The following is a 15,246-nucleotide window of genomic DNA, read 5'->3' on the forward strand; positions in this document are numbered from 1 at the left end:
GTGGCTCACGAACCCTAATCACGGACAATCTGAAACATGATGTTACAAAATGAACTCAAACTCATGCATGGATGGTTCTAAGCTTCAAAGATGGCAAATTTATGACTCTATGACCAAAAGAACATCAAGAGTACCAACTTTAAGCTTCAGAAATGATAATAATCCACAAGATCTCATCTATGGGACCAAAAAGGGTCCAAAAACTCAACAAAGGAGATCTAAGCTATAACACAACAAATTCAAAGATTTATACCTTAAATGAGTGCCAAATGATGATGATAACTCAGATCTTCAAGCTTAAGCTCCAACAACTCTTCTTCACCAACTTCTTTTTCTTCCTACCAAGGCACCAAACTACCTACAAGGTCAAGAACACACCAAGATGCTATAGGCTTCAATATTAGGGTTTCTGGACAACAAAGGCCAATAAGGAGGCTAACACTTGGGACTTAATGACATTATATAAGGCTTGAACCATAGAAATTAGGGTTTTGAGTCTGATCACGTACGTTGCGCATACCACCTTGTACGCTGCGCGTACGTGCATGCCTCCGCGTTTCTTATGATCCATCTATGCCCCGCGTACACCAGACTTACGCCCAACGTACGACCTCGACTAAGTCCACACATAAAGGCCCAATACAACTTAACTAATTTAGAAAATTAAATAAATAATTAAATAAATATTACCTTAGAACCATCGAGTGTTACATTAGTTGTATTTTGATTTGTATTGGATGATTTGTTTGGTAGTTATAAAATTAAAATTTATATTTGTTAATGTTTGTAGGTGATGCAAAATCCTGTCGATTTGCGCTTTAGAGAAAAACCAAGTATCTTAGAGAGTTTGAATGACAGAGTAAATAAAATTTATTGTTTTTATCTTTAAATTTCTAGAGTCGACTTGAATATTGTTGATTTTAGAAGAAGATGAATGTGCAAAGGAATGAAATTCTAGACTTCAGATTCTTATTATGTTTTTCTTTTTCTTCAATTCGTTAGTGGCTTACAAAAAAGATTGTGCAACTTTCGTTTTTCGCTCGATTGAATCACCATATTTGCATGTAGAGTTTGGGAAGACGAAGACCGACCGCAATCGCTGCTTATCTTGTAGTGAATCGGTGTTTTTATTAAGTCGTTTTTAATATGTAAGTTCATTCTCCCCCTTTATAATAATTAGGTTGAATGCAAGTAATAACATCTTATATTCATTGCATTAATGATTTTTTTAGCATAAATTGACATCCCCATATTTAAGTTGGATGTTGGTGTGGTGTAGAGTTGCATACCTCGAGAAGTGGAAGTTGTATTTTGTGATTGTGGTCTGTAGGCAAAAGGATGAGCTACCATTCATCAGCACTTGGGAAAACACCTTATGGTATGATCTATTTGTAGATTTTGCCACTTTTGTAGATCGTTCTTAAATATGGCATTCTCCGTTAATATGCTTACTTGTTGTGTTTAATTAACATTATATATAAGATAGAATAAAATTTATGTTGATAAGTAACTTTTGGGGAAAGCTGGATTACTACACCACGAAAAGTACAATTGTTATACATATAAGGGGTATGAAGGAGATGAGCCCGTAAATACCTTTGTGAAGCTTTGAAGAGATGAAATAAGACTAGGCTAGAGCAGCAACATTGGTGGAGAAGAAGATCACAGTATTGGTTTCACCTTCTGCCATTGATGACCACAAGAAACGCACCCAATAAAAGGTGACGATAATAAAATACTAAAATCAGCAAGAGTCACGTTTTTATCAAGAAAACTTTTATTTGTACCCTATTACTCATACCACAATCATTTTTATCAATAAATTATGGTAGCTATGTATAAGAGATCAAGTAACAAGTCTCTTTCCCACCTTCTAAATACTTGCAACTTTTGTCCCGTTGACTTGAGTCTAGGTCCTATTCATGCATATTTATTATTTAGCTTATTGAATATTAAAGTTGTTTTAATGACTAATCTACTATATTATATAACTCTTTATAATAATGCAGACAACAGAAGATTAAAAGATCTATTGCAACAATGTGATAATCAAACATGTGCTAATTGTGTTGCACCTGATCGGTTAAGTGGGCATCAATTCTTTTAGCTTGAATTAAAAGAGGTTTAATTTTCAAATATTCACTCAGTAAAAAGCAAAATGGTAAAACTTTAAACGTTCATTTCCTTTAACTCAAGAATATTAAAAACCGTCAAGAATATGGATAAAATAATTAGTTTCCTTTCTTTTCCTTTTTCCTTTATTTCTGTTCCTCCAAAAGAAATTTAGAAAACACAATGTTATTATTATTTTCTCAATGATTCCATGTCATCTATCTAACGATACGATGTTGTCATAAAAAACAAATCAAAATAGGACGCTCAAATGAAAACTTTTGATTTTGAATTTTATGTCGGCCAATATTGGAGTGTTCATAACTTCATATGTTTTGCTACTCATGAACACCGTTCAAATTTTACCAGGTGGACTATTATGCCCTTTGGTTCATATGTTCATAACTTTTTCATGGTTTTCTTCATACCCATGAAACAAGATTTCCCAACTATCTGGTGATTGACTATAAAGCAAAACAAAGTTGTGAAATCCGAATAAACAAACTGATTTTAGTGAAAAATGTAAGTTTATTAAAAAATATACACGTCCTAATATATTTGTGAATTTTTCCAATGAATTATAATTTTATCCATGTGATTATTATGACAGAAAAACATAATGAGATTCATAGTTTTGAAAATCTGTGATAAGAGGAAAAAATCTCTTTTTATGAATTCACACATTAGGGTAACATTGGAAATGAGAACAGACGAACAACCGCGAAGCACCATTACTGCTTCCCTTTCTCGCTCCGTCAACCTAAGTTTCACCATCACCGAACAACTACCAAGACAAGCTTCAACTTCTTGCTCCACCGTCTTCCGCCCTTAAATGCTCATAGCCACCATCGCATCCTCTCTGTTTCTATCTACAAAACACCTGTATTATATTAATAATAGCGTCCCCTATGTAACCATCCGTCCAAGTAATTGATAGGTGTAATGAAATAAAAAGCTTCTACTTGCGGCCACCATGAATGTTCCTATGTCCCCATATTAGATTTAAATTACAATCACAAATATATAAAAAAAATTAAGTGACACTAGTTTAAATAAAAGGGCTAAAGATTTAAATTTAATAAAGATGATCACTTTAATGCTTTGCTCGCGAGTTCATCAAAGAAGAGAGAAAAAAAAAAAAAAAAAAAGGAAAAATAAGAACTACGAGAAAAGAAAAAAATGAAGTGAAAAAATTATTTCCGTGTTCCCGATATCAAAAAAAAAAAAAAAAAAAGTGAAGAAAGTATACATTTTAGCCTTTCCAATTTAAAAGGAAAAGAAAACTTGCATCGTGATTTTGTCATTTTCCCAACTTCTTCCCCCTTCCTTTCTCTTCCTCGATTAGTTTGACTGATGTCAAAGAATTTTACAATTTTCGTGGGATATTCACGACTTCTTTCGTCCAAATACCAATACCCGTTAATAAAATGATTCAGATACCAACTAAAAATATCAAAACTAAACCGTGTTTCCACTTTCCATGAAGTTTCTCCAATGTTCAACCTGCAGCTTCTCTCGAGCATTCACCTCCTCCGCCTACGCTTACCGCAACTTCCATGAAAATGTCAGGTTTCTCCTAACGAAGGGTCGTCTGGATGAAGCACTGACTCTCTTTTACACTTCAAACATCACTCATACCCAACAAACATACGCCGATCTCTTCCACGCATGTGCCCGCCATGGCAACCTTTCTCAAGGCCGAGCTCTACATCGCCAAATGCTTGACACTCACAATCAAAATACCTTCCCCAATCTCTACGTTTCCAATCATCTGATCAATATGTATGCGAAATGTGGTTCTTTGGAATATGCACGTAAGCTGTTCGATGAAATGGGTGAGAGAAATATTGTGTCTTGGACTGCTCTTATTTCAGGTTATGCCCAATCTGAAAGACTCCAGGAGTGTTGTACGATGTTTTCTAGAATGTTAGTGGATCACCGCCCAAATGAATTTGCATATGCAAGCGTGCTAAGTTGTTGTGATCTCGATGTTGGCAAACAGGTGCATGCACATGCCATGAAAACATGTTTGGATGCTTACACGTATGTGGCAAACGCATTGATAACAATGTACATGAATAATGATGATAAAAGTGAAGCTTTTGAGGCTTTGATGGTTTTCAAGTTTTTGAAGTCTAGGAATCTTGTGACATGGAACTCCATGATTGCAGCTTTTCAGACTAGAGGCAAGTTGGAAGAAGCTTTAAATTTGTTCTCATTGATGCGTCATGATTCCAACATTGGTTTCGATCGTGCAACCCTTCTTAGCATCTTTTCTTCATTACTGATAGGAAGAAGAGACTATGGTCATAACATGATTGCCTCATGTCTCAAGTATTGTTCTCAAGTACACTGCCTTGCCATTAAAACATGGTTTATCTCTGAAATAGGAGTAATAACAGCATTAGCAAAGGCTTATGCAGATCTTGGAGCAGAAAGCTTTGACCTTTCCAATCTTTACATGGAGTCAGAAGGCAAGAGAGATATTGTTTCTTGGACTGCATTCATAACAATCTTTGCAGAAAACGACCCTGAAGAATCCCTTCATATTTTCTCTGAATTGTGTCAATCTGGTTTGAGTCCAGATCATCACACATATTCCATAGTGTTAAAAGCTTGTGCAAACCTAGTCACTGATCGACACACCTTATCTATCCATTCTCAAATACTCAAACATGGTTTCCAAAACGACACTGTGCTTGCAAATGCATTGATTCATGCATATGGAAGATCCGGTTCGCTTATCGAATCCAAAAAAGTTTTCGATTCGACTCTTATTAAAGACATAATCTCTTGGAATACAATGATAAAGATTTACGGATTACATGGTCAACCAAAAGATGCATTGAAATGCTTTTCAGAAATGAATTTGAATTTATCCCCTGATGCCACCACCTTTGTAGCTCTCCTTTCAGCCTGCAACCATGCTGGTATGGTTGAAGAAGGGAGCAGGATTTTTGAAAGCATGCTCAAAACATATAAGATTGTTCCTCAACTCGATCACTATGCTTGTATGGTTGACATTCTTGGAAGATCTGGTCGCATTCTAGATGCTCAAAAGCTTATAAACAAAATGCCAATGGAACCCGATTCTATAATATGGAGTTCTATGCTTGGAGCATGTAGGAAACATGGTGAACACAAGCTTGCAGAGTTAGCAGCTGCAAAACTACAGGAATTGGACCCAAAGAATTCCCTTGGTTATGTATTAATGTCCAACATACATTGCTCAATTGGTACTTTCAGTGAAGCTCTAGATATAAGAAACCAAATGAAAAGATGGGGTGTGAAAAAGGACCCTGGTTTAAGTTGGACTGAAATTGAAAACAGGGTGCATGAGTTTGGTTCAGGTGGGATTCGACACCCAGAAAGAAACTCCATATGTGATGATTTGGATGAGTTAGTGAGTGAACTAAAAGGGTTAGGTTATGTGGCTGAAACTAATTTGGCTTTGCATGATATAGAAGAGGAAGATAAGAATCGAGAGTTGAATTACCATAGTGAGAAGCTTGCTTTTGTTTATGCGTTAAAGCATGGTGAATCTAAGTGTTATGGAGGTGCTATTAGGATTGTTAAGAACATACGTATATGTGTTGATTGCCATAACTTTATGAAATTTGCAAGTGAGTTTGTTGGAAGGGAAATTATAGTGAGAGATTCAAATAGATTTCATCATTTTAAAGACAGAGTGTGTTCATGCGATGACTATTGGTGATGGTATGTTCCTTAAGTCTATGTTTGTTACATTTGGAAATTGATAGCATTTACACAATCTTTCCCAAAGTTTTGGGGGGAAAGTGAAAGTCTTCAAGGAAATAACTGATATGGATGCATGCTTGGTAATTAGGTACTTGTTACAACCTGCACAAATATATAATGAAAAATCAACCCAATTATAGCAATGTCATTCAAACACAAAGTGATTTTCACTATTTTTTTGAATTATAATGTCCTGATAAGAAAAATTGAAAGTACAATGCACTTTCATTCACTTGTTTATTATAGCATCTTATTTTCATTTACTGATAAGAAAACACTGAAAAGTACATCATTCGTAGTACAATACCTTAGTAAGAATTTTTTTGAAAGGTAATAGAAAAATGAAAGCAAGATGGTATAATACACAAATAAATGGAAGTATGTGGTTGCATTTAGCCCAATAATTGATGCTTTCACTATGATTACAAAAACTGTATTATCAAAATAATATATATATATATTATTTTTTAATTAAAGCAATGTAGGAAGGTGTGAGATTTTTTGATACAATTTGGATGAGTTGAGAGCGAAATTGGATTTGTAGGCTATGCATATATGTTAAATATTTGATGTATTTTAATGTTTAATAAATGTTTTTACACATGTATTAATTGTATTGGTCATTTGGTTGGTGTAGGTGGAATTACGTCTTACCTTGTAGGCCAACAGGACCCACCTGTGTTGGACATTAAGAAGTCATCACATAAAAAGCTATCAAAGTGGCTACGGGACCCACACTTGTCTAGAAACAAGGAAACCAAAGTTGGGAACATCATCTTACCTCTATAAGCAAAGCAGATAACTGACATTACGTGCACTTAAAGATCAAATCCAAAAGAAATGTGAGGTTCGGGTGTTCAAGGCCAATGCTTTTGCAACCAAGCATGTTTTGATTGAAATCCCATTTTGAATGACAAAAAGGACAATCATCAACATGTTGGTGATCTGATCTTCATTGTTAGAGTGCATCAAGTTTATTGATTGTCTACATGGAAGAATGCATACTCTCCCTTAGTGACATCGATCATGAGTAATGCAAGAACAAAGGGCTCAAAACCAGGATTTGCAAGGCTCAAGATGGATCTTAGCAAAAGAAATGAATCGGGGTTTGAAATCATCTTTTTTTTTTTTTTGTCTTTAAGTTGGTGTTTGGTTTGCTGATAAATAATAGCAAGTGGTAGTATGTTTATTAGGCTTGTGTTGTTGGTATTGTGGTTTGCATAACTGTTGATGTTATTATTATTATTATTTTTTGCATAGGGTACCTTTTTTTGTTAAGACACTACATATGGTACACTTTATGTCGTAGTTAATGAATGCATCGTCATGCATTTTGGTTATTACTATTGTGTTATTTGCTAGTTCTATTGATATGCTATCATTGATAGAAGTGCTTCCACATTTTGTTTGAACTTGCAAATAATACATAATGCAACATAGGATTTGGTCAACGATGCAAATATCATCTTTAGTTTATTATCAAAAGCAAACCCAAAAACATGAACCCCCAACAAAAACTTTTATGTTTGACCAATCCTACTTATAGTAGGATCGATTTCAAGTTTCTAGCTTGTCATTGGTATTGCTCCACTGATGCTTCCACTTGGTTGTTGCTTTTCAATAAGCCAAATATGACCTCCACATGACAAGCACATTAGGCAGATCAATCTCTCTTATAAAACGACATATTGAGCCCTTCATAAGGAAGAACCATGGTTAGGTTGGGAAACATCTATATGGACTAAGTAAGGTCCATGATGCATAATATTCCAATGAAGCACAAGCACGAAGCTATGGTCATATTTTGGGTGAGGCTGTTGAAGTTGGAACCCTTATCGAAATTTTTAATATTAAATATGAGATATCAAAATATCATTTTGTCCTTGTGTAAAAGACATGTGAAGTCACTATTCACTAAGAACCGAAAAAATGAGATATCAAAATAAGGGAATGGAAGAGTAAATAAATAAATAAATAATTTTAATATAAAAATGAGATATCAAAATATCATTTTGCTCTGGTGTAAGAGACATGTAAAGTCACTATTTACTAACATTAAAAACCGAAAAATGGGTTTAAAAGGATTGGACCGAATTTACAAATAAAAAACATGGCCAAAATGTAATTTTTATAATTTAGGGACTGAACTTCCAAAATTTTGCTAAAACACACAATATTTACAATTACTCTTTATTTAAAAGCCAAATCGAACCATAGACCCGGATCCAGATACCCGCCATATGTTTTTGAAGACCAGAAGCCAGAAGCTGTCTAAACCCTGAGGCAAAAATCTAACTATTCATATCAACCAAAACCTAACATTCAAGAACTTTTCTACAATTCCTACGTTAATCTTGTCATGAGGACCACATCGGTGTCGGAGCTCAACGATGGAATCATCCGCAGTATGTCTATTGGGGCACTGTTTTCAGATTTCGTGAGTGCTTCCCCATTTTATGTGTGTATATCAACAAAAGATTATCGATAAAATTCATTGCATGTAAAGATAATTGATAACAAACAAGCACATGATGATAAATCGGATGGAACCTAGAATATAAATCCATATTACACTCGCATTCAGCATCGATTGGGACGAAGGTAATCTTACTTCAGCTTTCGATGCGAATACTTTTCATGCCCAATGAAATTGCATATTGTGTTTGGGAGCATCAAATTGGAAGTGGACCTTAGCATACGCAGTTCAATCCTGCAACTGACTTTTGCTTGCCCTCCTTACAATTATGCCTTGATTTTTGCTATATAGTTTTTATACATGGTAAGGGGCAGATTAAAGCACCAAAACCTAAGGATTGTACATATTTTTCATAAACAACTTGCTATTTAATCTTTATACAAACTGGAAAGCTGATATTTGTCATAAAAAACTTGTCTTTAATCATAGGTAAACCATTCCTCCATGAGGAATTAAAGCACCAAAGGTCAGACTTGTACTCTCTTATCATAGGACAAACAAAAATCTTTGTATTGCCCACAGCAGTTAGCAATTAGCCAACTAGCAAACAACTTGTAATCACATAGAAAGTAGAAACCACAACCTTATGAACGACCTCTTTTTTTTTTTTACTCTCATCATTAAAAGAGCACATGAATGAGATGTGAAAACTGATAATTTTTCTTAACTTTGGGATTCCACATGAACAAGAGAATGTGTGATAACTAGTCTCATGATGAGAATCTTTAGCAGTTTAGTTAATAAGTTTGTTATTTTGTGCATTTTTATGATTTCAAATGCTGTATTTTTTTGTCTGTTGGATTCAGTCGACTCCTTTCATCATGACACATAGAAGTGTTTCAGGTTGGAAAGATAAATGCACTTGATTTTCATCGCACTGCGGATCTTTTGGTAACAACAGGTGAAGATGATTCTGTTCGGCTATATGACATAGCAAATGGCAAGTGCGTATTCTTATTTCTATATGTCGAAATCTTTAATTTTATTTGTTATGAAATATATTGTATTAAAGTTTTGTGCACTTTTATAAAAACCATATCTATATCTAGTGGTTGTAGTCTATGATCTTTTTTTGTTGTCTGCATTTCTCAATGATGAACTTAATGAATCGGTTCATTTTGCTTGATATTAGGCTATAGGAGATGCAGTTTGTAAAAATCTGACTACTTGATGATTGCTTGAATTTTTATCCATATATACTCAATTACTCATGATATGATTATGAATGAACTTCAGGTTACTAAAAACCACACATCATAAGAAACATGGTGCTGATCGTATATGTTTTACACACCACCCTAGTTCTGTCATATGCTCTTCAACACGAAATTTGGATTCAGGTGCAGGTAACTGTCTCTTTCTCATTAATCATTATCAAGTTTCTTTGACTTTTTCTTGTTTTGACTTTTTCAATGATGAAAACTACCATATTTTTATTTTCTTTCGTTTTCAGAGTCCCTGCGTTATCTATCCATGTATGACAATCGTTGCCTTCGTTACTTCAAGGGCCATAAAGAAAGGTTTGACTTTATTAATTTCATCTTATTCTTCAATGGTCAGATTAGTTGATGAGATTATGACAAAGGGTTTTACAAGTTTGCATTTTTTATGCTATTTGGCTTTTAATTTTGCCTAGGAGCATGTTGGATTTAGGTTAGTGTAAGGGAATGGAATGGAGCATTAGGATAGAATGTAAAAATCATAGGAATGGAATGAAGCTTTCTCACAGAATGTGAGACGATTTTCATTCCATGGAATGAAGTGATATATTACAGTTATAAAATTACTTATATCTATATAGTCTTCAGTAATGATAATGTTTTTCAAAAGTATGAGAATTTCATTTAAATTATTATTTTTTTAAAACAATTTTTTGATTATAACCAGCTTTTAAGATTTTATGGTATTTAATTTAATTTTTTATATTTGTAAAAAAATTTCTAAAGTAATTAATAAACTTTTTTTTTACTATTTGAAATACATAGTCTATATTTCAAAAGACATGAAACTTTTTTGTATGCAATTATGTACATATACATCTTTATTTGATTAAAGTTCTTTTTATAATATAACATTTTGACTTTTACTTATCAATTTATTTCCGTTAAATTTTTTAATTGTACATAACAAACAACATGTTTAAATGACTCATTTCATTCCTTTAAGCCAACCAAACATGATAAGGGAATGTAATCACACATTCCATCACCTTGGTCATTCCATTCCTTCGTTCATTCCATTTCATTGTGATTCCATTCCATCATACCAAAGAAACCCTAGATGAATGATTAGATCTAATTACATATTTACATTAATCTTTATTAAAATTATAAAGTTTTGTCTTTAATTTGGCTGTAGGGTTGTATCCCTGTGTACATCTCCAGTTGATGACAGTTTCATGTCAGGTTCTCTTGATCACACTGTCAGAATATGGGATCTTCGTGTGAATGCCTGCCAGGTTGGCATTTAAACTTTAAAAATAATATATATATATATATATATATATATATATATATATATATATATATATATATATATTTCTGAAAATGATTTATACCTACCCTTTTCAGGGAATTTTACGCCTAAGAGGTAGGCCTACAGTTGCATATGATCAACAAGGCCTTGTTTTTGCAGTATCAATGGAAGGAGGTGCTATCAAATTATTTGACTCACGATCATATGATAAGGTTCCAGGGAAACAAAAGAAATATATAGAGTAAATTACATTTTTGGTCCTTGCGTATAGCTGATTTTTTCAGTTTTGGTCCCAAAAACTTTTCTCTTGCAGTTTTGGTCCTTATTTGAGGGTTTTGTAACGGTTTTTTTAGTTCATGTTATAAGTAAAAAAGGACTACCAAAATTGCAAAATCAGCTATGATCAGGGACTGAAAATATAACTTTATTAATAAAAATAAAGATCAAATTCTGACATCTGAATTTGATGGTTGTAGGGCCCATTTGACACGTTCTTGGTGGGAGGTGACATGGCTGAGATCTGGGATATAAAATTCAGTAATGATGGAAAATCAATGCTTTTGACTACCAAAAGTAACAACATATATGTTCTAGATGCGTATAATGGAGAGAAGGTTGGTTATTTACTGTTTTAAACACATTAATTAATCATCAATAATTATTTATCATATTTTGTTATGTAGAGATGTGGATTTAGTGTGGATGCTTCTCCAAACACAACGATTGAGTCCACATTTACACCTGATGGCCAATATGTGATTTCAGGTATATTATTATTCTCAATATGACTTAAATAAACAGAAGAAGAACTTATTAACTTGTATTTATAGTTTTCTTGTAATATTTTAAAATTTTTATGAAATTTTCTTATTCAGGCTCTGGAGATGGAACATTGAATGCTTGGAGCATTCCCACCAGGAGTAAGGTAGTAAAAATTATCATTTTCTTTAAAATAATTTTCCATCAAGTTTACATATGTAAAGGCTAAAACGGATCCCTATAGAGTACATAGCTTTAAACCTTCCAAATTATTTTATTAAAAAAACAATTGGATCATAATTTTCTCTTTTTTTTCATGTTAAGGGGCTGTTTCTTTTTTTCTTTTAACCCCATTAAGTCCTGTATAGATAAAACGGTTGAATATGTAATGATGTCTGTATGGATAAAGTGTTGTATACATAAGGTTTGTTTTATTTCTAGACTGAATAAACCGTCTGAATGACCATTTTACCCTTACATTTCAACAAATAGTTTTCACAATATTCATCGATTTTAACATGTTGTCTAGATAACTGATGCCTAAGAAATACCATGCAAAACTTGGGGAAATGGAAGGAGAAATAGAACGAGGGTAAATTTGTAAAAGGTTAAGGGCTTAATGGGGAAAACCTCATTTCTTTGCCTTTTTCTGTTAGGTTGTTCTTTCTGCATGAAGCTAAAAAAAATTTAAAAATAACACCTCTATATATAGCTTACTAGATTGAAGCATGTTCCAATAAAATAAAATAAAAAAGAGTTCATAAACTTTTCTAATGACATAACTACCCTTGCGAGTAACTAAAAAATATGGTTGTGACAGGTGGCGAATTGGGACAGCCAGATAGGTGTTGCATCGTGCTTGAAATGGGCACCTCGTAGGGTCATGTTTGCTGCTGCTTCTGTGGGGGTTCTCACTTTCTGGATACCAAACGATACAATTTAGGATAAATTTTTGAGCAATTATTTATTTTCTTTTTTTTGGGGGGGCATTTTCGACCCTTTTTTTTCTCCCCTAATCCTTGTCAAATTGTACCTTATATATATCAAGAGCAAAATTTTGAAAGTGGGTGATGCATTTTAGTAAAAAAAACAGGGGAATCTGTCTTTCTGTGTAGGGCAAATTGCATAAAAGGCAACCAACTTTGGTTGTTATTTTGTTTAAGGTAACCAACTTTTTCTAGTAGCAAGTAGAAAAAAAAAGTTGAAAGTTGCTTGCTTAAGGGGAGATGAGATTGAAAGCTTGTTCCTGTAAGTATAAAATTGTAGACGTTTATTTTCTTTTTTTTTTAAGCAAAAAAATAATTGGCTACCTTAGACAAGAGATGTATAAAGTTATACTTGCTAGCGTTGGAACTCCTAAAAAGCCATCTACTACTAAGAACAATATTCATCATAAGGTGTCTTCTTGATTCTTGATTACATCTTGGCAAATTTTCTTGATTGACGTTCAATTAGAGATTTAGTATGATATAATGTATTGTAGACTTACACATTTGTCAAATTTTAGCTATAATATTGCCATCAACAACTATGCAGTTATCGTAGGCAAAATTCTCTGCAGTGGTATCGACCGCTATTTGAAATCACGGTTATCATGGTGGTATAGTGTTTTTTTTTAATATTATGTATAATTTATATTATATATTTATATAGAAGCTATGAGATAGGTTCAAGTATTTTAACTAAGTATTGTATTATTGTATGCATGATTGTGGACCAATAAAAAATTAATAGAAAAAACAATAATTAAATAAATCAATAAGGGTAACTAGGTAATTTGAGAAATAACTTCCATAAATACTCCCTATAATTTTGGTTGATTTTAACCTAATTCCCCCCTTTTATATACGACCTATGACTCGACTGATCTGATCAATCTTCCACAAATACTCCTGCCGTTGAAGATGCCATCACCAAATCGGTAGCAGCAGTAGCAGCGACGACGCGAACAGCAATGGACGGAGCAACGAAGGTTCGGCGTTCGGCTTCGCAAGTCAATGTGGTCGATGGGAACAACAGAGAAGGTGTGGATGGCGCTCTGGTCGATGGGAACAGTAGGTACGACTATGGCAGTACCTTGGAGTATGACACTGTGGATGGCGAATATGGTGGTTGGGTTATATCGTGCTTGACTGTAGCTGATGAGATCGTTGGATCACTTCGTACTGGCAATATTGGTCCATTTCATGTTGGTTAGATCGCAATTTGTTATCGTTTTCGACTGTGCTGGTGAGTAAGTCTTCCATTATCATGTAATAATTCGAATCAATTCTTGATTGGCGGGGTTTCTGCTAATTTTGCTCTAAGTAATATGCCCTTTAGGTATGCATAATTTGTAATCAAATCCTATGATAATGACGATGGTATGGTTAGGTTTTTTCTTCAATTAATTCGCCTTCAACAGTGGGATTATGATTGCTTCATAGGATTTTGAATTACCCATTTCGTTGTATGAAGTTATCTGCTGATGAGTACGTACTATCATGGGATCAAAGTTGATATCAGAATCATATAACTGGATATAGTTTTGTATTTTTTATACTTGAATTCTTAGATTTCTAGGATGAACACCCATGGATAAAAATGTAAGTCCATTGTTATAATGGATAAAAATGTTGTTCATTGTTATTCTCTAGATACACACACATGTAGATGATTTGGTTAAAATGCTTGGGATTTGTAGTTATGGCCACTTTTTTGGTGCAATTTTTGTTGGGTTTTAGGTAAAACAAATAAACTAGAAAACAATTCCTAAGTTCACATGCAACCTACTTTAGATCTATGTTTTAACTATTGAACATATAACTTTGAATTGCAAACAAGAACCCTAGAGGAGAGAGGCTATTTTCGAAAATAACTAACTAGGGTTTAAGAGTTACATAACTTTAAGTTGTTATAGTAAACAATTGATAATCATCTTGAACTTGATCTTCTTGGAAGCCTAGCACCACAAATGTAATGCCTCTAATGGAATCACACCCAAGAACTAGCAAGAAGGAAACTTGAAGGAGAGAGGGTAGGGTATGCAAAAATTGGCCAAGGGTTTCTTCCAAGGTAGGAGTGGCCGAATTTAGGAGCTGGGAGGCTCCTTATATAGCTGAGGGATCTAGGGTTTTGGGAAAACCCTAATACTCCTTTGCTTGGGGCCTAAGCTAATCCAAAGGCCTTATCCAAAGCCCCTTGGACGAAATCCTTAGGGTTTCCCCTATAGATTTCGTCCACCTCCCTCCAAGGAGGTTCTGGAGCCTTCCACTCAACTATCTGATAATTGCAAACTAGTTCCTGCACTTTATAATTAATAGTACTTTTAACCCCAAAATTAATTCTAATTAATTTCTGGCTAACTATTAATTAAACATTATGATTTATAATCAATATATATATATATATATATATTAACATATTAATAAATCATTTATATTAATTTATTAATCCTATAATAAATCAATATCTCTCCTTTCATAATTTCCTTGTCCGGTTGCTAGGTTTGAGGGCAACCCAAAAGGACTGTGTTGCTGTCAATTCAAGTACATACCAATTATAGTTATGGGATTAGACACCTAATCCAACAGTCTCCCACTTGGATAAGTTTATAACTATAATTGCTAGCATGACTTCTAGATTTGACTAGCAAATTGTAGCTTCCAAAAGCTGTTGCCGAACTC

General features: G+C 33.8%; 2 protein-coding genes across 3 annotated transcripts; both read left to right on the top strand.

Annotated features, from left to right (window-relative positions):
* Positions 1–3,333: 3,333 nt before the first annotated feature.
* On the top strand, positions 3,334–7,128 carry LOC145097903 (Tetratricopeptide repeat (TPR)-like superfamily protein). Its single transcript, XM_079035563.1, has 2 exons — positions 3,334–5,829; positions 6,509–7,128. The coding sequence occupies exon 1, from the start codon at positions 3,593–3,595 to the stop codon at positions 5,825–5,827; it is 2,235 nt and encodes a 744-aa protein (XP_078891689.1). The 5' UTR covers positions 3,334–3,592; the 3' UTR covers positions 5,828–5,829; positions 6,509–7,128.
* A 967-nt stretch (positions 7,129–8,095) lies between these two features.
* LOC145097904 (Transducin/WD40 repeat-like superfamily protein) lies at positions 8,096–12,644 on the top strand. Of its 2 annotated transcripts, none has more exons than XM_079035564.1 (10): positions 8,096–8,308; positions 9,191–9,291; positions 9,584–9,693; positions 9,801–9,867; positions 10,706–10,805; positions 10,918–11,034; positions 11,299–11,436; positions 11,506–11,587; positions 11,698–11,747; positions 12,402–12,644. In XM_079035564.1, the coding sequence occupies exons 1-10, from the start codon at positions 8,231–8,233 to the stop codon at positions 12,522–12,524; spliced, it is 966 nt and encodes a 321-aa protein (XP_078891690.1). In that variant the 5' UTR covers positions 8,096–8,230; the 3' UTR covers positions 12,525–12,644. The 2 variants fall into 2 exon arrangements, with proteins under 2 accessions (XP_078891690.1, XP_078891691.1); XM_079035565.1 differs by having other exon boundaries at positions 9,584–9,687.
* The last annotated feature ends 2,602 nt before the right edge of the window (positions 12,645–15,246 follow it).

The sequence above is a fragment of the Lactuca serriola genome, chromosome 4, assembly GCF_051521515.1.
Source record: "Lactuca serriola cultivar US96UC23 chromosome 4, Lser_US96UC23_V15, whole genome shotgun sequence".
Classification (NCBI taxonomy): domain Eukaryota; kingdom Viridiplantae; phylum Streptophyta; class Magnoliopsida; order Asterales; family Asteraceae; genus Lactuca; species Lactuca serriola.

Excerpts from the sequence above, each read along its gene's own strand:
- LOC145097904 (XM_079035564.1), top strand. The coding sequence starts at position 8,231 with ATGAGGACCACATCGGTGTCGGAGCTCAACGATGGAATCATCCGCAGT. Across the intron at positions 8,309-9,190 it reads GGGCACTGTTTTCAGATTTC|GTTGGAAAGATAAATGCACT; the intron begins GTGAGTGCTTCC and ends GAAGTGTTTCAG. Across the intron at positions 11,437-11,505 it reads ATGCGTATAATGGAGAGAAG|AGATGTGGATTTAGTGTGGA; the intron begins GTTGGTTATTTA and ends TTTGTTATGTAG.
- LOC145097903 (XM_079035563.1), top strand. The coding sequence starts at position 3,593 with ATGAAGTTTCTCCAATGTTCAACCTGCAGCTTCTCTCGAGCATTCACC.